This window comes from Spodoptera frugiperda, chromosome 14 (assembly GCF_023101765.2).
Source record: "Spodoptera frugiperda isolate SF20-4 chromosome 14, AGI-APGP_CSIRO_Sfru_2.0, whole genome shotgun sequence".
NCBI classification, from domain to species: Eukaryota; Metazoa; Arthropoda; class Insecta; order Lepidoptera; family Noctuidae; genus Spodoptera; species Spodoptera frugiperda.
Window position 1 is genome coordinate 5230644 of NC_064225.1, and position 25588 is coordinate 5256231.

A 25588-nucleotide genomic window follows, 5' to 3' on the forward strand; every position below is an offset into this window, starting at 1 on the left:
AGTAATTAGTCATAGATAGTTATCAATTCAGAGTTTTAACCAAACCAAGTATGGCCAATTTATTACATTGCAGACGCGGCGACGTCTGCTCAATGTAGGCAGCGTGACTTCGCCGCTTCTGCGTATGCTACTCTGCTCATGATGAAGAATCCCTCTGTGACTCGAAACTAGTAGAGCTTTTCTCCATTAATATACGTGAGTAAACTGTGTTATTTTTTTGTTAATTTATTAGATAACTATCTCGGCAAACTCTGTATTGACTCCAATTTTTTTTTCTCACCTTTGAAACCTTTCCCTGTACCTACACAAATAATTCAAGACCGAAATCTGCCAAATCGGTTCAACAGTTCTCGAGTTTTAGCGAGACTAACGAACACTTTTTACCAGACTGCGCCAGAAGGAGGGTTATGTTTTTTTCGAGAGTATTTATACAAACCTTGTCCTGACTATAAGGAATACATAAAATATCATCAAATTTGGTGCAGTCGTTCAGAAGTTATCCGCCTACATATATTTTGGAGATGATTTTTTATTTATATAGACTATAGTCATAAACTTAAAGAAGTTTTACCTAAGTATCGCCCTTAGCGAGTTGTAAGCAGATGGCAGTCATCACTAACCTGTCCAATGAAAGTGATCTGTCGGTTATCCTGTGTGAACCGCCCGTCCACGGCGATGTTCTTGAAGTGGGTGCTACTGACCAACGCCTTGAGGTGGTGGGACGCCATGTTTGTCTTAGACTGGTCCTGGTATGACGCGTCGATGTTGAAATCTACCCCCGTGAACCATACGCCGGCTGCGTTTACCTGGGATTTTGGAAGATGTTATAGATAGCCCTAAGTTTTGGGTGGTTTTATGGGACTTTTCTCTGTTTTGTTGAAATTTTTCTTTTTTAGATACTATGAATAAGTAATTCTCGTGTTTACAGTACATGATGTTATAAATAAATTAGGTATCTTACTTAGTTCTTCTTTAAAGTTAGATTACGTTTTTAGGGTTTTCGATTTTGATCTCTATTAGCAGTTTACAGAAGATGTTTTTTAATGGGACTAATAAAATCTATAAAACATTTTCGAATTCGAATTCTAATAGAAAAATGCAGTTTGTTTGAATATTTGACATTGCCTCGGACATAAGTCTATTGTCCTAAGATTCTAAGGTTCTAATCTTTTGTATCTAAGGTTGTATTTATTGGGTTTTCGATTTCTCTACCTCTAATAGGTCTAACCGTAAGATATTTAACAATGGGACTATGAGACTAATAAAACTGATTACTCTTATCCTTTCTGGGGCGTCACAACTAAACAAACCATCTACAAAAACCTGACTTATACACTTTCCCCTTTAAGGGCATAACAGCTTCACAACTGTTAACACTAGGTACTCACTTGGTAATCATTAAGCTGCTTCTCATGGACCTTGGTCTTTATAGAGCAAGGATGCAAGGTCGGCAGTGTCATGTTAAGTTCCGCGTCCAAATACAGTTGTGTACCAGGCGGGAAGAATAGGTACCCTGAGACCAAAATCTCTCGCGATTTAGGGTTGAAGTTTAGCAACGCTAAAGCGGTGTATTTGGGGCCAATCTGTTGGGGAAAATAGATTCTTATTATTTATTTTGTTTTTGGGTTATGGTTAGTAGTTTTAGTTTTACAAGAGGTGGTCGCAAGTACGACTGGTGTAACGTTAGTATGAGTTTGCTTTACGTTTACAATAATCGGAACGAGAACGCGTTCGGCGCTCTGATTAGTCGGTTCGAATAAACCAACCAATCATAGCGTCGAACGCGCTCTCGTTTCGATTATTTTAAACGTTAACCAAACTTATACTAAGGGTACTGAATATGGGATCTCGGGTCCGTTTTCCCGGTTTTTCTATATTGTTGGGTTTATTTTCGGTTTTTGAAATTTCGGGACGGGAGTCGCGTTTTATTTTTGGTTCACATAGTAATTTGCTTCCCCAATTGCTTACGTGTTGAATACCAGTTTATTGCATGGAGCGACTGCCATCTGTCTTTCACTACACGCTAAAGGTGATACCATACTCTTTGTTGAACTCATTGTCTTAAATTTTGGGCTTCATCTCATAGACTATGTATCATAGTTAGAACCATTAACTTAACATGCACAGTTTTAACACTGTCCATGTTTCACAATTCGTGATTTCAATAAAAAAAATGAATAAGCAATTTTTGCAGCAGTAATAGTCTAGTCTAATCTAGTAATACGTATTGCTTACTGTGACAACTTAAATTACATCGATAATTAAATTACTGCGATAACTTATATTTAATTGTACATTAAACAGTATTTAGTATTATCTTGTCCCACACTATAATTATCTTCTGTGTGAGTGCATCTGAATACACTATTTATGAATCTTATAAAATAAATTGCAGGAACCGAGCCCGAGACATCTTGCATAGAAGCCAGTCGCACAGCTACAGCACCAATCGTACAGTCAAATTGTAATAAAAATATTTAAAAATACCTATCGTAAGACATAGTAAAATTAACTAAAAATCACGGTTTACTCTGTTTAATTATGTAAATTAATGGAGAAAAGCTCTACTAGTTAAGCAGTAAGTAGGTAGCGCGACGTCGCCGCGTCTGCGCACGCTGCTCATGATAAAGAGTCCCTCTGTGACTCGAAACTAGTAGAGCTTTTCTCCATTAATAACACATGAGTAAACCGTGAATTTTAGTTAATTTAGTAAAAAATAATGTTAGGATGATTAATAATTATAATCAAGAATAGTATACTTAGTACTTACCCCTTCAAACTGAAACTTCATATCAATCAACCTAGGTCGATTCAGCGTCAGTCTCGTGTCAAGCCTCATGCCAGTCAAGTGCTCAGCGCGTTGGAAGCTGAACGTAAACGCTGGGTCTAACTTCTTTTCTCTGGACGCACTTACGTTGAAACCTATGTCCACATGGGATTGGGTTTTCTGTGAAGAAGAATTAGGTTGGAGAGATATAAGTTTTTAAACTGACATGGTCACTAACACTATTATTAGAACTTATGACGGGATATTTACCATGTTTATTCACTTTGGTGAGTTTCCGATATTTCGGCACCGTTGCAAGCGCCATGATCACGGATGAACTGCTTACTTAGTACTTCAGTTAATCCGTGACATGGTAAATATCTCGTCATAAGTTCTAATAATAGTGTTGAAGAGTGTTAGGAAGGTGTTTCATATTATTATTAGTTAGATGATGGATCAATCCCCCTAAGTAGGGGGTTCTTAGGGGGGTGGGGTTTGCTGTTTTCCCTATATTAGTTGGAAACGTATTAGGAAGGTGTTTATTATCATCTTTAGTTGGATGATGGATCAACGCCCCTAAGTAGGGTGTTCCACGGAGTTAACTCCGTGGGGTGTTCTTAGGGGGGTGATGCTTGCTATATTTCCCTAAGTTAGTTAGAAACGTATTCCTCATCACTATCAATCGGAAGATGGTCATAGTTGTTGAACAAGACGTTCCGTTTAGAGGAAAGGGTTTGCCAATTTCCTTGTGAGCAAAAATGTTACAATAATAATGTTAAATTACAAGTGCGTTGCTGGCCTTTTGGGTGTTTGGAATTTAAGGGTTGTCAGGGAATCGAGGTTATGGAAAATTAGGAAGGGGGTAATTGGGCCTCTGGTAAGCTCACTCACACAACAAAACACAACTCAAGCGTTGTTTCACGTCAGTTTTCTGTAAGGCCGTGGTATCACTTAGGTCGAGCCGGCCCATTCGTGCTGAAGCATGGCTCTCCCACACATATTCAAATTCGTCAGTTATGTACATTTGCTTATCAATGAACATTAAAAAAACATCTTAAATACTCACAATATTCCTCAGAACCGTATAGAAATTATACTCCGGATAAGCTGTGAACGCCATGGACAAGTCCCCATATAGATCATGTCTAAATCCTCCCGATTTCTCACTATATATACCTTCAATCTTAATAGTTTGCTTGGGGTTTTTAAAGAATTGGTAGTCGAACTGTAGTTTGGTTCCATGCGTCGGTCCGTTGATGGTATAGTAGCCAAGGAGGTGACTCGCCAGTTGTTTCGTTTGAAATTCTGCTTCTATATCGCTCTGTGTCACACTGCCTTTTGTTTTTACTTTTATTACGCCTGTAAGGAAATTTGGTGGTTAGTGGTTGAGCATTATAAGATTACTAGTTACATTTTTCTATGGATGTCTCTTTCATGTATAGGGTGACGCTAAAGTGTTTCGGAAAGTATACCTTTAAGAGAGAAAAGTCAATTTTGTATTTCACTCATTGTTAAATTGTTCACTCAAGTTGACCAACTTATTTTACTTAACCTAAGTATTTTTACGCCCGAATACTGAAATGCTACTCAATTTTAAGTTGCAGTTAAATATCGTGCTATCTCTGTCATTTTATAAAGAATTGATAGGGACAGAACTATTCTTGAACGCGTCTTAAAATTGAGTGACGGGTAAGTATTTGACCATTAGTGGAGTAAAATTCATCATTTAGATTTGGAATACCAAAAATCTCAATAACACTTATTCCAATTTGAATCTCGAAGCTTAGCTTTTGTTCTGAAGTCTACCAGAAAACAAAATACGACCTTATCTTCTAAGAAATAAGATTCAAAACTCACCAGATAACTCAGCAACCCGTTCGTTGTCTACGACCCAATAGGCGTGCGGTATCCAAACGAAGCCATATTTAATATCGTGACGTTTCACCGACATCACAGTGTCGAACTGTGTTCCGTCGAGACCGACCAACAATTGAAATACCACCTTATACCATAAAAAATAAGATTCAAAATAAACTCACCAGATAACTCAGCAACCCGTTCGTTGTCCACGACCCAATAGGCGTGCGGTATCCAAACGAAGCCATATTTGATATCGTGACGTTTCACCGACATCACAGTGTCGAACTGTTTCCTTCCATCCACGTCTAAACTGGCTGACAGTGATTTGTCATAGGGCTTGTTCCTGTACATCGCTTTGGCTTTTAATGTACTCTTCTCTGATTGGAGAGTTAGTAGCGCAGTACTTGATGTGTTTGAGATCGATAGGACTGCGTTTATCATTCGTTTTTCCTGTTGAAATGAAAGAAACGTGTTTAGTATCATGATTAGCTAAAATATAGGGTGTTAAAAAATTTAAACAGTGTTATGGTAAATAATAATAACTTGTGAATATTAAAACACATCACATCACTTCATCAGGCTATAAGTGGCCATTGCTGACCAAAGGCCTCTTCTCACACGAAGAAGATTTGTGCATTAATCACAACGTTTGCTCAATGCGTGTTAGCGATTTCAAACTTATAATTAGAAATTATTAGCTTAGGTCTCCTCACAATGCTTTCCTTGACCGTTAGTTAGTGGTGTCTGAATAATATTAGAGAGTACATATAACTGTATTAACATCTTTAAGTTTGATAATATTCCATCTGTATCCCACTCTTAAGCAGGTATCAGACATCACACCACTAAAACACAAACAAAAACAACCTCTACACCACTCAAAATAAAACACAAAATCCCACAACTCACCTTGCTATCAGGCGTATCAAAAGAGAAGCTAACGACATTGCCGGTGGCGTTCTTGTCCCAGCGGTACTGTATGGCGTAGGTCTTGGCCGTGGGGTCCGCCTTCTCTAGCGACAGGATGTACTTCGCCGGACCACTCATCAGGAAGTATGGCGCGTTGTGGAGATTCGTCATGTTGGGGAACTGAAAGAGAAATTGGTTATTGTTAACAAAGCTGTAGTTTGGTAAATAAAGTAGACATAATAAAATAAAATAAAATAAAAAATCCTACACTTTATTAAAAAGAAATGAAAATATTTTAAGCTTTTTTGGCTAAGTTTGTTGTATCCAAGTTTGTTTATTTGTTTAAGATCGTATTTAAAGACAGTAGAATGATTCGTTAATGCATTTCTATTTTTCGGATTTACGTGTAAGAAAATTTATAGTTTGATGTAGAAAATCATTCAAAATCGCCATGGCTAAATAGGCTGTATACACTTTACTTACTGTATACTTTCCCTATGATTGTATTATTAGTATTACTTGTATGGAACACTTTAAAAAAATGTTTTGTTTGTACGAATCTATACTAATATATAATATATAAAGCTAAAGAGTTTGTGCGATTTCTGTCATTTGTCACTTGCCATGTATCGCCACACAGCTTTCCTCTGTATTTTAGTATTTAGATAGTTTACCTGATAGGAAGCGCACATCTTGATCCCGATGGACTTGTCGAAGGTGGACCAGGAGCACGTGTTCTGTTCTATTCTGTTCTTGTTTACGTTGTATAGTCTACTTTGCTATTGTGGCGATAGTTTACCTGATAGGAAGCGCACATCTTGATCCCGATGGACTTGTCGAAGGTGGACCAGGAGCACGTGTTCTGTTCTATTCTGTTCTTGTTTACGTTGTATAGTCTACTTTGCTATTGTGGCGATAGTTTACCTGATAGGAAGCGCACATCTTGATCCCGATGGACTTGTCGAAGGTGGACCAGGAGCACGTGTTCTGTTCTATTCTGTTCTTGTTTACGTTGTATAGTCTACTTTGCTATTGTGGCGATAGTTTACCTGATAGGAAGCGCACATCTTGATCCCGATGGACTTGTCGAAGGTGGACCAGGAGCACGTGTTCTGTTCTATTCTGTTCTTGTTTACGTTGTATAGTCTACTTTGCTATTGTGGCGATAGTTTACCTGATAGGAAGCGCACATCTTGATCCCGATGGACTTGTCGAAAGTGGACCAGGAGCACGTGTTCTGTTCTATTCTGTTCTTGTTTACGTTGTATAGTCTACTTTGCTATTGTGGCGATAGTTTACCTGATAGGAAGCGCACATCTTGATCCCGATGGACTTGTCGAAGGTGGACCAGGAGCACGTGTTCTGTTCTATTCTGTTCTTGTTTACGTTGTATAGTCTACTTTGCTATTGTGGCGATAGTTTACCTGATAGGAAGCGCACATCTTGATCCCGATGGACTTGTCGAAGGTGGACCAGGAGCACGTGTTCTGTTCTATTCTGTTCTTGTTTACGTTGTATAGTCTACTTTGCTATTGTGGCGATAGTTTACTTGATAGGAAGCGCACATCTTGATCCCGATGGACTTGTCGAAGGTGGACCAGGAGCACGTGTTCTGTTCTATTCTGTTCTTGTTTACGTTGTATAGTCTACTTTGCTATTGTGGCGATAGTTTACCTGATAGGAAGCGCACATCTTGATCCCGATGGACTTGTCGAAGGTGGACCAGGAGCACGTGTTCTGTTCTATTCTGTTCTTGTTCAGCCCCTGTTGCTGGTGCTCCTTGTCGCCGTGCAGGATTATCAGCTCCGATCTGATGGAAGAAACACATGTTAATGTATAATATTGTTAAACTAACTTTATGGTTAACGCAGCAGTGATTTCGTGACCGGTAACGTGTAGTGAGGTTTATAAAGAGCTCAAACAATTATGTAATTGAAATTGTAAATAGGATACAATTTCGATAATTGTACTTAGGAAAACAATACTCAAATCAACTCAAACATACATCATGGCTTTATAGGAATGCAAGCGTTACATGCTTACGTTGTATTTTGTAATTTAATTGATGGTCAGGAAGCTTTGCTTTCCCTAAAAGTCCGGTAATGCACTTGTAAGGCTGTCTGTCCACCGGAGCGGAGAGACAGAGTAATATTAATCAATCGGATCGCAAAAAATCTGTCCACTAAAGAAGAACCGTAGATTTTATGCAATCCTATCCAACATTGCTTCATACCGGCCGCCAGGCAACCAAATTCCTTTGACGTTACGTATATTCATAAATAGCGCTGATTACTTACCATCATCTGCTTGTTTGCCCCTCAAATATAAAATAAACCATATCCTATTCCCAAAAAGAAAGAAGTAAGACAAGGCAATACTCACTTAGCAGCAAAAATCTCCTGTTTATCAATGGGCAGCGATAGATCAAGCTTGAGCAGCGTGATCCCCTTGACAGTGAGGCGCGCCTCGACGGCGGTGGCGGTGTACAGGCGCCAGTTGACGCGGATACCGCTGGAGCTCAGCCCGCCCGCGTCCACGCTCATCGTCGCCGCTATGTTCACTGCTACGCTGTAGGGGGGGGGGGAGGAGGTATGTGAGTTATTGATCGAATGAATGAATTATGAATTATGTTAAACGTGAAATATCGAAGAAATTTGTAGATTTTATAATTTCCAGTCCCATTTTACTCTAATGACGACCAAGTGTCATCTTTTAGAATAAAGTTAATGGTTGGTTTAAAATACAGAATTATTTTAAACTATATTATGATAAAAATTATCGAAGATGTTTAAAGATTTATAATTTGCAGTCCCTGTAGTCTCCTTTAACTGCGAGACAACGATTTATGACACAAATCAACTGGAAAGTAGTAAATGTTTCTGTTGTCTTTTTATTTTATTTTACACTTTATCTACATTATACAAATTTGGACTTAATGCCAATTTGGTATTCTCTAACTAAGTCTTTTCGAGATGATGCTCGAGTAGTTTCAAACCAAAACAAGGACTCTTAGAAAATTAGCAATACACGTAACATGCGTGACGAACATTGCGCATGACTAGGCCGTTTATTCTAATTATACACAGCCTATAGAATAGACTTCTGCTTATATCGCGAAGTAATACTCAAAGAATATTAAGCGAAATCACTCTTAATCTATTTAAGACTCTAATTCGACTTACCTAGGTCTCAATTTCCCTTCAAAGTCCAGGTTCCCAGACTCCCTGTAGTTATCGTGCACGGTGCCCGACATCTTGGTGTTGACGTAGCTCGTGCCCATGAGGTTCATGTTCATCGGCAGCCCGGCACCGGTGGGCACGGAGAACGTCGTGTCCAGGAATAGGGAGGCTTTGTTGTACGATATTTCCTGTGCAATGTGGAATAAAATTGAGTTTTGTTTAGAGGGGTTTTGATTTTGGTACAGAGATTTTTTTATACAGGATTTTAGATTTTGTGGCCACAAAATGGCGCTAAGAGCAAAAGGGACAATTAGTTAATGATATTTTTTGTACACAGTTTTAGATTTTGCGGTCGCAAGATGGCGCTAGGATAGTAAGGTACAATCGGTTAAGCTGTCACAAGTTGGTTTATTATATTTTTTTTAGGTTAATAATAGAACCTTATGTTGTCTTAGAATACTTGTCAAGGGGCTTATCGGTAGAGTTCTTGGTCGAGTTATTGTTAGTGTTGTTCTCAGACAGTGTCAAATACGATTACATTTTTCGCCATGAAGTTTGAATTTATTCCAATATATGTAAATTACGAATGGTACTGATACTGCTGTTTAGACTAAGCTATAAGCTTGTATTTTGGGAAACGGTGATCTCTATTAAGTGAATTGTAATTGTGTATTAACTACGAGGGAATTAAACGAAATACGATTTGTTGGCACAATTAAGTTAAATTTTAGGCAATTAATCTAACTCTTACCTTGCCGGACAATATCTCCAACACTCTAAGCTGTGGGTTGAGTCGTGCCAGTGACTTCATGATCTCCTCGTCGCCTTCAGCGTTCCAGTACGAGATCTCGTTACCAAACACTTTGATACCCAGCTCGGCCATAGGGAACCTACAAATATAATAAGAAAAGTATAAGTTGTCGTCCAATTTTAAACCTTGTGGAGATGGAGTAGAATATATTTTTCACCATCTCTTTTCCTGCGGGAGTCACAAGAACTGAAATTGATAACCAAAATCTCTAGATTGCTATAACTAATGCCAACTGGATTGAATCGGTTATTAATTTCGGCCACAAGAAACTACACATTTGACAGAGAACTCGAATGAACCTGAACGTTTAAAATTGAAATCTCCAGCTCGTCTACCAAGCGTGGAGTATAAAGCAAAATCTCTTATTTAATTATTTATATGGAACAAGCCCGCTACAACCTCCTAAAGCCGGGATCTACGGTAGATACACAACCATGACTATGAATACATTGATATACTGAAGTCCGGCGACGAAATAAATCAGTTATTAGATATATAGCTGGAGAACTTTAAATTGCAGTCTCTAATCCCCTTATCAAGCATAGAGGTCAGACTCTCTTATGTAGAGGAGGCTCACAGTCCAACAAATACTATCATGATTCATAGATACATACCTATGTTTAAGCGCCTCATTCTTATACTCCAGGTTATCGATCTTCTCCCGGACCTCATCAGCTTCGTTGGTAGACCTGAAGAAGCGAAGGTTGCTGATCTTCTCCGTCAGTTTGTTCTTGTTGAGGGGGCCGTTGTTACCGAAGTAGCTCTCGAAGTAACGCTCGAAGCCTTCGCCACGGGCTTTCATCTGGGAAGAAGTGTTTGGTTAAAAGGGTTTTTTTCAATGTTGAGGATGTACAATTTATAATGTTGATAATGTTAAATGTGACTGGTTTTTCGAAAATTTCACCTCTGCCTACCACTTCGGGGATAAAAGGCGTGTCGTTGTTTTGTTATTGAGGATGTTGGTTATAAAATGGTTGTAAATGGTACTGAATACGGGTCTTGGAGGTGCCAAGTCATCATTCAGTCAGATCAGTCAATGATTATGGGGCACTGATTCCTTTTAGTAGACCTGCTCCGGAGCCCCAACGGTGCATCGCCGTTTATAGCACATGCCTAGGTAGACGTGCATCGAGTGCGTGCGGCGCGTCGCGTTCTGCGCGCGCCTCAAAGAGCCATCAGACCACCACAGATGGGGCCCAGTAGGGCTGATGCCGACCCGGAGCTGCGGACTGCCTAGCGGGTTTACCGGGGCTCCGGCTCGAAAAGCAGGAGTAGGAACGAGGCGGTTTTTAGGTAGTAAGAGTCTGACACTCGCTCTCGCCTCGCCCAAGGCGAGATAAGTCATTGGATGATTTTCCCCCCTTAAAAACAAAAAGGAGACGTGCATCTCCTAGTACATTTAGGCCTATCTCTACTTAGTTAAAAGAACACATCACATCTACTAGAACTTACCTCAAACAAATTGATGGACTCTCCGAACATGTCGACAGTGAGGTTGAGGGAGAACGACCGCGGTATGTAGGAATCCGGAGTGAACACTACGTTCGCTTCGTAGTTACCACCTGTACACAAATATGTGAAGATTCAAGTCAACATATTTCATTATAACTTATATATTATATATTTTTTATCCTCTGGTGTTGCGGGTGTCCATGGGCGGCGCTGATCTGACTTACCATCATGTGTGTGACACGTTTGCTCGTTTGCCTCCTAGTCCATAAAAAAGCGATCAGCGCCGCCTAAGGATACCCGAAACACCAGAGAAGTCACAAGTGCGTTGCCGGCCTTTTAAAAATGAATACACTCTTTTCTTGAAGGTTAGTAAGTATCGGTTAGGAAATACCGCTGACGACAGGTCATTCCACAATTTTGCTGTGCGAGGAAGAAATTTCGTGGGAAGTGCGCAGTTGTGGCCAGCCAACTATTTTTAAATGTTTTATCCTGTATCGTGGGTGCGTTTACAAACATAGAATTTTACATGCACATCACAGCCAGACCCGAAACAACAATTTGTGGATTAAACAAAGTGTTGCTCAGTGAGGGAATCGAACCCGCTACACGTTGCACGGCAGCCAGTTGCCTAGTCACCGCGCCAACCGTGCAGTCAAATATATGGCAATAGGCTCACCCTCTACTACATGGGACTTATAACACTAATGATGAAAAGGCGTGACGTTGCATAATAATATCATTACTACTTACCAGCATTATACTGATCAAAGAACACTCCCTGTTCATAGTTCCTGGAGTACATTCTGAAGTCTGGACTGTCTTCCAGGTGGGGAATCTGGTTGCCAGACAGAAGACCCTGGATCTCCACTCGGGATGGAAGCGAGGATTCCGCGAGGTTCCTCAGATGACTCCATACGAATGTTGTTACTGTTGAAAAGAAGATTGGGAGTTAAGGTGAGTGAGTGGGAGATAAAGAGAGATTGAGAGAGTGTGGTGAAATATTAGAGAAACTTGACTATGCGTTATTTCTTACTGGCGTTTAACAGCGGCTTCATCCGCGGTCCCATAAGATAAAAAAGTATCCTATGATTTATTCCAGACCATAATCTACCCCTGTTATAAATTTCATCTCGAGCTCTATAGCTATTTTGACGTGATTGAATAAACAATCATACACACAAACATTCACATTTATAATATGAGTAACATTGTTTCTTTGAGTCTTAAAAGTAATCTACATTTTAACAAAACTCATGTCATAACACGTTCAAACAAAAAGCAATCTTATTACTTTGGTTTAGAGTTCAACTTTGAATGATAAGCAAGATATAATTGATCATCAATAACAAGTGCAAACAAAAATCAACCATACTACCTTGGTTAACAGGTTCATCTTGCAGTGTGTGGAAGATCTTCCTCAGCGTGCCGAGGTCGGGACACTTCATCACCTGTACGTACGACGCGAGACGTACTTCCAAGTTCATGTAGTCCGCTCTAAACGTTTCTAGGAAATATTCTCTGTGGAAGAAGGTTTTATGTTAAAATTTTGTAGTGTTTTGAACCTCTACCATGAGTTTGAAGCAATAGTATTTGTCAGAATGGTCGATCATCGACAGACGTAAATTTTTACGGATGGCTAATTTTACAACGCCTACATAGCTCCGTCATTTCTCGAACTGCTCAATTTGCCATTCTGACAAAATATTTCCCCTTCGCTTTCGAGTATCGACAAAAACTATCATGGTAGAGGTACTGTAATCTTTAAACAGCCTTTTAAGTATGAGGGATTGTACTGACTACAAGTTGAAAGAATTTGATTTTTTTTTATTCTCAGTCATATCCAAAAGTTAAAGCATAGTATTTTAATGTCTTATTTTGTAACATTTATAGAGGGCTTAGTACGAGTTTGGTTTACGTTTAACGATATCGAAACGTGACCGCGTTCGGCGCTCTAATTGGCCGGCTGAAATAAAGCAACCAATCAGAGCGCCGAACCCGCTCTCGTTTCGATTACTATAAACGTAAAGCATACTCGTACGCAGGGTGCAGTTAGCTCAGGTATTTGGTGTGCATTATGCAGGTAAAAAATAAAAAAAAGTGCCAATTGTCCACATATTAATGTGCCACTTTCTGAGCGCGTATAACCTATCTACACCTTTTTACTTATCATCATTGGGCAGGGCTGATTTTTTGCATTATAGCATCTCCGCTTTTTACTTGCTTCATTTAACTACGGCAAAAAATACAATATCAAACACGACTTAGTAATACATTACCGAGTTTCATCGCAAGTGGTCCGTCTGAAGGCGTCGACGGCCGTCAGTCGAACGGGTACAGGCACCAAACTATCGCCGATAATGTTCAGCAGTTTGTCTGCGAACTCCTTCCTGAAGCCGCCGATGTTGCCGAGGGCTTTGATCGCTATTATGATCTGTAATAATGTTGGGTAGGTTAAAGTAAATTGTACCTTATTGTTATTGGTTAAAGAGTATTTTTCACTGTCAAATTGAGTGGTTCTGTGGTCAAAATAGTGTAATAGGGATGATGACGTGGTATGATATAAATAAAAAATCTATTTAGTCTATCAGTTAGGTAATGAAAAAATATTAGACACGTTTTTCTTTTTTGGCATATAACATAACAATACTTAGATAAATCAAATCAAAGTTTAGGAGTGGGTGCAAATACGTCATTTCTACGTATAAAACGTATCTAGAAATGACGTCACGCAATATTTAAAATCTTAATTATATCTTCGAAAGTATTTGTTTCCGCAAGAAAATAATAGAAATACGTATCTAATATTTTAAAATAATCTACAAGACGGACATTAAAATAAAAATTAATCATCTACCCTATTTATAATATACTTACATTGTTCCTGTCCTCTCTAGTTTTAATGACACCTTTAGCAGATATCTCCTGGACTATGTTTTCGAATTCTAGTGCGATGGCTCTTGGAGTATCTTCTTCGCAGCATTCGCGTACTGTAACACACATATTACACATAGATTTAATAGTAAGAAGACTAATAGATATCAATCATCACAAGCCTGTTCTCGTCCACTGATGGACAAAGGCCTCTTCAGTGGCACGCCACTGAGCTCGAGTAGATATCAATACCAGAGACATAGTAGAAACAGCAATAATAAACTTGCCCTTTATTGATTGGGCAAGCCTATTCATGATAATAATTAATTTTTAATCCAAAGTCATTACTTTTTTTGCATAAACCGGTAAACGAGGAGATTGTCGCCGCCCATAAACACCCGAAACAACTCTTTAAATTCAATGCACCTAAATCGAACAATCACGAGTCTGGCTGTGATGTATATGTACCGATACAGGAGAAGTTTTTAATAAGAAGGACTCACACATAAAAAATGTAGATTTTTTTTTTTATGGGACGGGGCAAGCGGTAGGCGGGTCATCTGATGTTTAGCATTCAATGCCGCCGAGGAGTCACAGGTGCGTTGGCGGCCTTTTAAGTGTGGGAGAGCCATGCTTCGGCACGAATGGGCCGGCTCGACCGGAGTGATACCATGGCCTCACAGACAACCGACGTGAAACAACGTCTGCGTTGTGTTTCGTTGTGTGAGTGAGGTTACCGGAGGCCCAATTCCCCCTTCCCAATCTTCCCAATCCCCAATTCCCGAACCCTTAAATTCCTAACCCCCAAAAAGCCGGCAACGCACTTGTAACGCCTCTGATGTTTCAAGTGTCCATGGGCGGCGGCGATTGCTTACCATCAGGTGATACGTCTGTTTCATAAAAAAAGAAGGAATATACTCTAAATGAATACTCACATTCCTTCCCACTATGTTTGCAATACGAGTGTACCATCGAGGACACGGTGAAACTAATCACCTTGTCGTTCTTCTGTTTCTGAAGCAGTTCCAACATACTGTCCAACATCAGCTTCTTTGGACTGGAATTGGAAAAAGAACTTTATGTTATAAGCCTTACAGTCGCTTTTGTATTGTTCAGGATATAAGGCGACTAGCGTTAACACGTGATACTTTGATTATTCTGTTATGGAATAAAGAGCTATATGCTATTACTTATAGAGTTCTTATTTCGTTGCTCATGAAATCAAATTAGGATATAAGGCGACTAGCGTTAAGACGTGATACATTGATAATATTCTGTTATGGAATAAAGAACTACTTGCTTATACTAATAGAGTTCATATTTCGTTGCTCATGGAATCAAATTATTATTACTAATAGCTTCTGATTAAAGCCTAGACCTCTATTGATCATCAACATATACTAACATTCAAAAATCAATCTTATCACTTTAAAAATAAGGTATAAACTCACCGTGGTATCATGGCCATGGACATAAGCCATTCATGTCTCGTCTCGCTCTCGACTGCGTTCTTCATGATCATTTCTTTGATGAGCTCCACTGAACCAGGACTCGCTATGTAGGGTAGGGCGTCTAGTATGTGTTTGCTGGGAATAGAAAGAAATAGGTTAGTTGAAATTTGAATCTTATATCAAAACTACTAAGGTTGAAGAGGTAACGGAATGAAATGAGAGTTAACAGTTTTTATGGTCAGTACCCTTAGTACAAGTTTGCTGGGGTTCCGATTGGTTGATTTATTCGAGGAGGCTCGTACTAAGGGTACAGATGGCGCGAACGTAGTGAATACTACGTTATGAATAATATGTATTTTTATTGGATGGGACGGCAGACTGATCACTTGATGGTAAGTAATCAGCACCACCCATGCATACCCGCTACACCAGAAGTGAGTTGCGGCGGTTTGGGGATTGGGGTTTGGGGATTGGGGATTGGGGATTGAGGTAAGGAGGATTGGCTCTCCAATATCTTAACTCACGCTGACTTTTAGTCCAATTGTAGTATTCGTAATAAAATTGCACTGAAACGTCTTTCTTATATATTTCATCATGCAAAAGACATTTAACAATTTCTTAGTCGAACTGTAGTATCAGATACACGGTTCTCTTATGTGTAATCTCATAAATTGCACTTTGATACGTCCCTTTTATACATTCAAAATACATTTAATAATTCAGGCTCAAAATTCACATAAAAGACACTTACGTAGCAGATTTACATATGGAGGGCGCCCGGGCCAGTAGCTGCGCCAGCGCGGGGTGGTGCAGGGGTCGCGCGGCGCGGACGAGGCGCCCCCACAGCCCCACCGTGGACCCGCTGTCCATGTTCTCGTCCACGTTCAGCGTGTGCTGGTTCTCCGCCGTCGTGTCTTTCACCCTGGAGGGGGAAACAGGTGCAAATGTAATTATAACTATATGATGTATCAACGAGCTTAATATTCAAGTAATAAATACAAAAATAAAACTAAAATAATTTTAAGTAAAAAAGAGGGACTCAACAATCATCAAGTAGAGTAGTAGAGCTTTTCCCCATTAACGTACGTGAGTAAACCGTAGACATTGGGCCATATCAATTGCTGTGATTATTTTATTACAGTAGTTATAATCAAGAAACGAAATCTCAATAACGCTATGATCGTTCTGGAAATCGACCTCAAAATCTATTGTTAGGCAACCGTCTTATGATGATATTAACAGAACATGTTTTAAAGACAAATATGTAGTATATTTTAGGCAAGAAGTTCATTGATAGAATTTCAACTTTATTGTTTTGTAATAAAATCGAAAATCTTTTGAATACAGAATAGTGTATATTGCCGCTGGTATTACAATATTGTCTATATCTATACTCACATGCACAGCAGTTTGAGCACGTCCCTGGCGGCCTTGAGTCCGCCGGTGTCGTCCCCCACGTACACGGTGTGCTGGTGTAGTAGGTTTTACGTCTATATAAAAGAATGAATACTCACATGCACAGCAGTTTGAGCACGTCCCTGGCGGCCTTGAGTCCGCCGGTGTCGTCCCCCACGTACACGATGTGCTGGTGTAGTAGGTTTTACGTCTATATAAAAGGAATGAATACTCACATGCACAGCAGTTTGAGCACGTCCCTGGCGGCCTTGAGTCCGCCGGTGTCGTCCCCCACGTACACGGTGTGCTGGTGTAGTAGGTTTTACGTCTATATAAAAGGAATGAATACTCACATGCACAGCAGTTTGAGCACGTCCCTGGCGGCCTTGAGTCCGCCGGTGTCGTCCCCCACGTACACGGTGTGCTGGTGTAGTAGGTTTTACGTCTATATAAAAGGAATGAATACTCACATGCACAGCAGTTTGAGCACGTCCCTGGCGGCCTTGAGTCCGCCGGTGTCGTCCCCCACGTACACGATGTGCTGGTGCAGCAAGTTCGAACGGCGCGGGATCTCTACCCATGCTGCGGAGATAAAAATATAGGTACTAATGTAATATAAATAACTTGTGGGTTTATATTGTGGGATTATAGTAGTATAGGTGGGCTTTTTAATCCTCAAAGGTAAGCAGAAGTGCACATTTCATAATTTAATATTGATTTTTGGCTAGCTATGTTATGAATGAGTCTATAATATATGTATAATGAGTATATAATATATTGGGCACGACTCGGTGTAATTAATGTCAATAATGTTATAACCAATCTAGGCATCGAACCTTCTTTTCTTGCTCGGCAGTCACACTTGTAACTCAATCAACAACGCAATTATCAATAAACGGACTGCGAACTACGTAGCGGGTTACTCCGATTCGAAAAGCAGGAGTAGGAACGGGGTGGATTTTAGTCAGTAAGAGTCTGACACTACCTTTCGCCTAGCCCAAAGCGGGAGAAGTCATTGGATGATTGCCCCCCCCCCTCCTTCAAATCAATTTCATAAGCTTAAATAATAATACAAATATTAATCTCACCTTTAGGCTGCGACTCAATAACCTCAGTATCGGTCTTGTTAAGCTCTCTGATCAGCACGAGGTCCTGTACCACCGTGGTCATGGCGCCGGAGTTCTTGCCGGAGAACGGCTCGAACAGGTGTCGCTCGCGGCAACTCACCGCCTTGTAGATGTGGTGGTCCACCGTTATACGACACTTGCTCTCCGACTTTAGAACGGGCCATGTTTGGAATTTCTGTAACATAATTAATAGTTTAGTTTTTATAAAGTGTATTATGATCACGGGAAAGGTAAAAAGGGGAGTGCGAGGTCGCTCTCGGACATGGTTGTCCGACTGAATCAAAAACCCCACTTCAATCATCATTGCTCAAACTAAAGACGCTATAGAAGGAATCCTTAAGAAAATAGTATTTAACTATCATAAACTTTATGCTTGCAACCATAAAGGGTACAACCATAGTCTAGCAATGGATCCAATCATATTCATTGATACACATAGCTTAGCAAACTTGAAAACGGACTCAGCTAATCTTTGTTTTTTATATGAAAAAAGGCGTCTTATGGATACGTGCTACAGATATGTACTAGCGATGGCTTCCCTGCTATCGACTATACAATGTGATAGGGGCGAGACTTCTAACCCGTTAAGGCTGAGTTCTACATCTAATTTTATGAACAAAAGTCGGGGGTCGAAGGGGTCTAAAAATTATGGCTATTTTTATATTTTTTTTACTTTTTTTGATATCAAAGGTTGTATGCATCGTAGAAACAAAAAAAAAAAAACGACAAACGGTAGCTAATAGTGTCCGTATTTATAATAAGTTACCGAATAGCATAAGAAATTTAAACTCTAGATTATTTAAAATTAAACTATGTAACTGGCTAAATACAAATAACTTCTATAGTCTTAAGGAATTTATGGATAAGAAATATTAATGTTAGTATTAAGTTGAAGATTTGCATGCTAAGTACACTTTTAGCAAAACATGTAAGCTCATTTTATATTGTAACACCATTTATACCATGTTTTACGCAAATAAATATATATTATATTATTATTATTATAATAACCTTGGCTAACTAATTCATTACTTTTTTCATATGTTTGATAATGTTTTGGTGAGAAAAAAAATCATTTGTGAATTATTTTTACCGAAAAAATCACTATTTTTCAATATTTTCAATTAGGGGTTCAACCCCCCATATTATTTTTTTTGTCGATAAAATTAGATGTAGTACTCAGCCTTAACGGGTTAGAAGTCCCACCCCTATCATCTACATTGTCCCATCCCCATCTACATTGTATAGCTGAGAGATAGCGCGAGATGCGCATCTTCCTCGCTTAGCTACATGGCTTAATATCAGTGGAAACGGTCGCATAGTTTCACAGCTTAGCTATTACACCTTCGTAGCATAGCTACAGCACAGAAAACCCTAATGTAGAGGAGATCCATAGTCCAGTAATAGACTGTTATAATTAGCTATTGATAATTAAACTTGGACCTTTATTTAAGTAACAAAAGTAATACTCACGCTCTGAAAGTCGTATCTCACAGTTTGCAATATAGACATATACTTGTATCGGTTGGTGCATTGTGAAAGATCCCTTGTTTTCACTAGGATAAGGCTCGTATTCTCTTGGCCGCGGACCGTGTAGTCCACGCTACATGTGCCGTGGATGTCTTGCTGTGTAGAGAAATGAAAAAAAAACATGTAAAAAAAAACTTTTAACTATTGAAGGGATAGGCAGAGGTGTCAGGGTCCAGGGCCCATTTTAGGCTTTCTGGTACTACTGAGAATTTTCAAATCCAAGTACTTTGCTTGTACTGGAAATCGAATGCGAGATCCTTTACTCGGTAGTAGCATCGGTAACTACTGGGTAGTGTTGTTGACTAGTGCAACATTTTCAAAATCTGTTGTGGTTGCCTGACTGAGTAATCGAACCAGCTCAATTGTAAATATATTTTCACTAACAAGGCTTCACTAACAAACATTTCACACATATTTCTATGAAGCAACTTGGTATAGGTAATCAGTTCATTTAAAATTTAAATAATATTAACCGTTCATACCTCAACTCCTTTGAAGTTGATATCGAACCTCTTCATGGTATTCTGGAAGAGAGTCAGGATGGCTCTCTTGAAGTTAAGTACCCAGTCCTCTTCCTCCGGCTCCGGACATATCTCTGACACGATACCATCGTGGAAGGCGAACCTGGAAGAGAAAAACAACACTATTGCTTAGAACTATAAATACACAACATAACATATGTATGGATTATGAATATATTTTATAAGTAACGACACGCGTTTTATCCCCGAATAGGTGGGCATAGGTGCACTTGCACATTACGGCACGTAATACCTCTATACAATGTACAGTGTACACCCACTTTTCACCATTTGTGTTATAAGGCCCATGTAATAGGGAGTGTGCCTTTTGCCATATTTTATATTAGAGGTTTGTTGCTATTATCTGGGCAGAAATCTAAACTTCATGCCATTGTGGCGACACGCGACAAGTGACAGATGACTGAAGTCGCACATGTATGATCGACGAGCAAATTAACGGATTACGTTATAAATGCTACATCGCACATATGAAGTTTACAACGTCACGTCAACGTCACGCCGTTTATCCCCGAAGCGGTAGGCAGAGGTGCACATCACGGCACGTAATGCCGCTATACAATATACATAATTAACCATTTGTGTCATAAGTCCCATGTAATAGGGGGTGAGCCTATTGCCATATCTGGCGAAATTAAACCTTCAGTCCCATTTGGGGCTATTCAACTAAAGAAGCAATTATTTGCTTGGCAATTACACTTGCTACATGTTCAATGAGACAGTTACTAATTAAAAAAAGTATTCAATTATTACTCACCTAAGATCAAAGAGTGAGACAGCATGAATGAACTTCTCAGCTCTCTCCACCGGGTAGTTCTCATCTTGATCTATCAGGGTAACATCTGTCAGCTGCAGGAGACCCTCACATGGTGTTATAAATTGAATTTTAGGCTGTAACAGATAAAGTACATATTTCAATGAATCATATTTCCTAGTTTGATAGTGTGATAACCTTTTAGAGAAGATATGATGAGATAATGTATAGGAAATGTGGAATTTCCGTTTCAAATTGATATTGTGTTTATGAGATGGGTATTATTATTGGATTTTCCTTATTAAATATTGATTAGGGTCTACTATTATTGTATTGTATTGTATAGCTCTGTTTCAAAGAGAAATTCTGAAAAAACACACTGATTGTACACAATAATTTTGTCAACAGTGTTAATTTTCCTAACAATACTTAAACTTCTATCCCCCAAAAAGCCCGACCCTTGTAATGCCACTTGTGTTTGGGGTATCTAGGGGCGGTGGCGATTGCTTACCATCAGGTGATCCATAGGCTTGTTTACCAATTACACTCTGATCAAATTCTGTTTTTTTTATGGCATAAGCTGTTATGCCATAAAAAAAACAGAATTTTGAAAGAACCTACATGCAGAAAGTTAATAAATATAAAAAAAGTAACTTACCACAGCCCTAACATCCAGTGTGGACCGGTTATTACTGGATCCAGCGAAGTAGGTCTCGACATTGACCTGGTACTCATAGTGGTAGATTACATCTAGTAAATACTTGAACTTCTCTGGCTCTGGAATACAATTAAGACAGTATTTAATTAAAAAACATAATATTGTAACTATTTCATTTTGTTAAATTGTGATAAAAAAATTTCAGATTTAAACTTTATACTAACTATACTTAGGGTCTGTTTCACAATATCTGGAAAGCGGTTAAGATAAATTTGAATTAAGAACGTAATTTGTGTGAACTATCTTTTATATAAGTTTATTGGGTACTTATAAATTAAATATGGAGGCGGTGAAACAGGCACTTATTCTGTCAGATTAAAAATAATTCAAAAGTGTTTGTGCTTTATAAAGCTATTCTGAAGAAAACATTGAAATTATGTCAGGACCTAGTCTATTAACCAAAACATACAATAAATTAACAATGTTTCAATATCTGAGATGGATTAAAAAGTGTGTGAAACTATAAAAACATATTTCAACTAATAATTATCACATTAAGGTGATAACTATTCTAGATCTACAAAGTTATATTACCTAAAAAAGAACAAAGTATTAAAATTGCTCTCTATTAGAAACGAATAAGAGTTGAAAACTAAAAGTAGTTAATATAAACTTACCGTTACATGTCGGTGATCCACATATGTACGGATCCTTCAGGGAATCTGAGAAAAGAAATTATCAAATAAATAAAATATGTCACTATTTCAAGAATCTCAGTTAATTTCCTGTATTTTGGAAACTAGAAAACATTAAATTCTTAAGATTTTTCTTTGTAAACGCCGTTTGTTTACAAAACAAACTGAACAGCCGTCAAATTGGAATAGGCCTGTCAATTTGACAATGACGGCAACGTTTCTTCTTACGCATTTGTATTTGAGTTAGTATTTAAAACTTAAAAAAAATTATCTACAAAATAATATCGTTCCTGCTACTATTTACATAAAACATATTTCAGTACAAGTTAAATAAAATCAACAACGAAAACAATCTTACTATTTTATTTTTGATTTTAAAAAATATTACATGTTGTTGTTTGTACCTGGACATTATTCAGTTGAAAGAAGCCCATTAAGAATATAAATAATCTTTAATGAACCTTAATCTATATACTTTAGAATATAATATCATTTAGTTTACATCTAGTAAGAGTAAATAAACTACCAACAAAGTATATGCCAGGGCCAGATCAGTGAGATATCAGTGATAGGCACATCCTTCATTAAAGTAAAGACTAATAAACATTAAAGACATAATAATATGTCACAAGTCACTCTGTTATCTCTAGAACCTGGTCCATTGAGTATTTACATCGATTTAATCATCCTCATTGACAATTAATGAACGTATATACACGTGTTCAATTAGTTCTGACTTTAAACCATTTGCTGTGCTGATTATGCCCTTTATTGTATTGTTAAGTATGGAATAATAAGGGTCAAATATTTATTTGATAAGTCCACACAGTTTGTCCTAAAACAATCAATGTGACGTAATAAAGTCCGATTTATTCGTCACTAGCTTTTGCCCGCGACTTCGTTCGCGTGGAATAGTGACTTCCGGCAAATTTTTGGTTTTAACCACATAGTTCCCGATCTCGCGGGTTCTCTTCAAAAATGAGATGTGGAAGATATTCCAGGGAACTCTTCAAAAATCAACATAATGAGCTCTGCGTTTGAATTTAATAGATGTATACTCACTTAGGGCATTGAAAAAATAGTTTAAAAACGGACTTAAACTAACTTAAAACTAAAGAAAGCTACGAATTACGAATTTATAACAATTAAAAAAGAAACTATATTACAACCTATCCTCTATGCTATAATAACCAAGCTTAAACTAAATAATTTAAAAGAAACGACTTAAATCTAATCTAATTAATTTATAAATTAGATTTACAATTTTATTAAAAAAACTAACTACAGTAACTACTAATAATCGATATCAAACTAAACCTACGTTAAATAGTTTAACCAAAAAACCAGGAAAACCCAACAAATAAACTTATTAATTGACAAATACAAACGAAACCAATTTAGAATATACGAAACAGCAGGACCACTACAGACAAATAATCATACGACTGATAATACACTTTTTCTACGATAGTACCGAAGCGCTCGGCCGATACCCAACCAAATGAATGTAACGAAACCATAGCGCGATCTATTTCGATCCCAACGCCATCTATCGAGGATAAAGACAACTTGGATTATTTATTTATACTCCGTTCGGGCATTTTCTTTGTACTAAAAGTTTAATTATATTGATATTATTTTTTTCATACCTTTTTACTATTTATTTACTTTTTTCGATGAATTAAAACAATAACATGAACCGAAGTCGTGTAACGATCGACATAGAATTATCTATACTCCGTTAGAGCATTTTCTTTGTACTAAATGTTTTATTATATTGATATTATTTTTTTCATACCTTTTTATTATTTATTTACTTTTTTTCGATGAATTAAAACAATAACATGAACCGAAGTCGTGTAACGATCGACATAGAATTATTTATAAATAATTTATTTCTTATTTTTATTTTTTTATTTTTGAAATAAAAATATATCTATGTCCTTTCTAAGGTTCTAAACTATATCTGTACCAAATTTCAACCAAATCCGTCAAATAGTTGCGGAGATTAATGGTATAAGCATAGAATGTTCGACGTGATTCTTTAATTTGACATAACTTTTTTATTTATGAACCGATTGACATGAAACAAACACTAAATGTAAATTTAAGCATCCCACAATATATTCGTGAAAACCGCATCCAACTCGGATCAGCCGTTTCTGAGATTAGCGCGCACAGACGAACAGACAAACAGACAAACAGACAAACAGACAAACAGACAAACAGACAAAAAAAAGTTAATTACATTTTTGGGTTCGACATCGACATTACAATAACCCCTGCTATTTTTTTTATTTTTATTTTCAATGTACAGACAGCACTTTTCTACGATTTTATTATATGTATAGATAGCTTTTGCCCGCGACTTCGTTCGCGTGGAATAGTGACTTCCGGCAAATTTTTGGTTTTAACCACATAGTTCCCGATCTCGCGGGTTCTCTTCAAAAATGAGATGTGGAAGATATTCCAGGGAACTCTTCAAAAATCAACATAATGAGCTCTGCGTTTGAATTTAATAGATGTATACTCACTTAGGGCATTGAAAAAATAGTTTAAAAACGGACTTAAACTAACTTAAAACTAAAGAAAGCTACGAATTACGAATTTATAACAATTAAAAAAGAAACTATATTACAACCTATCCTCTATGCTATAATAACCAAGCTTAAACTAAATAATTTAAAAGAAACGACTTAAATCTAATCTAATTAATTTATAAATTAGATTTACAATTTTATTAAAAAAACTAACTACAGTAACTACTAATAATCGATATCAAACTAAACCTACGTTAAATAGTTTAACCAAAAAACCAGGAAAACCCAACAAATAAACTTATTAATTGACAAATACAACGACGAAACCAATTTAGAATATACGAAACAGCAGGACCACTACAGACAAATAATCATACGACTGATAATACACTTTTTCTACGATAGTACCGAAGCGCTCGGCCGATACCCAACCAAATGAATGTAACGAAACCATAGCGCGATCTATTTCGATCCCAACGCCATCTATCGAGGATAAAGACAACTTGGATTATTTATTTATACTCCGTTCGGGCATTTTCTTTGTACTAAAAGTTTAATTATATTGATATTATTTTTTTCATACCTTTTTACTATTTATTTACTTTTTTCGATGAATTAAAACAATAACATGAACCGAAGTCGTGTAACGATCGACATAGAATTATCTATACTCCGTTAGAGCATTTTCTTTGTACTAAATGTTTTATTATATTGATATTATTTTTTTCATACCTTTTTATTATTTATTTACTTTTTTCGATAAATTAAAACAATAACATGAACCGAAGTCGTGTAACGATCGACATAGAATTATTTATAAATAATTTATTTCTTATTTTTATTTTTTTATTTTTGAAATAAAAATATATCTATGTCCTTTCTAAGGTTCTAAACTATATCTGTACCAAATTTCAACCAAATCCGTCAAATAGTTGCGGAGATTAATGGTATAAGCATAGAATGTTCGACGTGATTCTTTAATTTGACATAACTTTTTTATTTATGAACCGATTGACATGAAACAAACACTAAATGTAAATTTAAGCATCC

At 37.7% G+C, this 25588-nt stretch overlaps 1 protein-coding gene across 1 annotated transcript in view; it reads right to left on the reverse strand.

The window, feature by feature from the left end:
* The window catches only part of LOC118269291 (uncharacterized), a gene marked incomplete at its 5' end in the record, with an annotated part of 72832 nt that overhangs the window by 37979 nt on the left and 9265 nt on the right, over positions 1-25588 (reverse strand). Inside the window, 26 exons of the mRNA XM_050698229.1 lie at positions 621-806; positions 1389-1583; positions 2771-2947; positions 3834-4126; positions 4807-5077; positions 5537-5716; positions 7211-7346; positions 7919-8104; positions 8719-8903; positions 9467-9605; positions 10141-10328; positions 10979-11088; positions 11729-11905; positions 12354-12496; positions 13255-13409; positions 13853-13965; positions 14785-14906; positions 15301-15435; positions 16052-16222; positions 17166-17277; positions 17784-17997; positions 19296-19448; positions 19835-19976; positions 20649-20782; positions 21304-21422; positions 21981-22025. Coding sequence (XP_050554186.1) covers positions 621-806; positions 1389-1583; positions 2771-2947; positions 3834-4126; positions 4807-5077; positions 5537-5716; positions 7211-7346; positions 7919-8104; positions 8719-8903; positions 9467-9605; positions 10141-10328; positions 10979-11088; positions 11729-11905; positions 12354-12496; positions 13255-13409; positions 13853-13965; positions 14785-14906; positions 15301-15435; positions 16052-16222; positions 17166-17277; positions 17784-17997; positions 19296-19448; positions 19835-19976; positions 20649-20782; positions 21304-21422; positions 21981-22025 — 4181 coding nt within the window. The remainder of the gene's footprint in view (positions 1-620; positions 807-1388; positions 1584-2770; positions 2948-3833; positions 4127-4806; positions 5078-5536; positions 5717-7210; positions 7347-7918; positions 8105-8718; positions 8904-9466; positions 9606-10140; positions 10329-10978; positions 11089-11728; positions 11906-12353; positions 12497-13254; positions 13410-13852; positions 13966-14784; positions 14907-15300; positions 15436-16051; positions 16223-17165; positions 17278-17783; positions 17998-19295; positions 19449-19834; positions 19977-20648; positions 20783-21303; positions 21423-21980; positions 22026-25588) is intronic.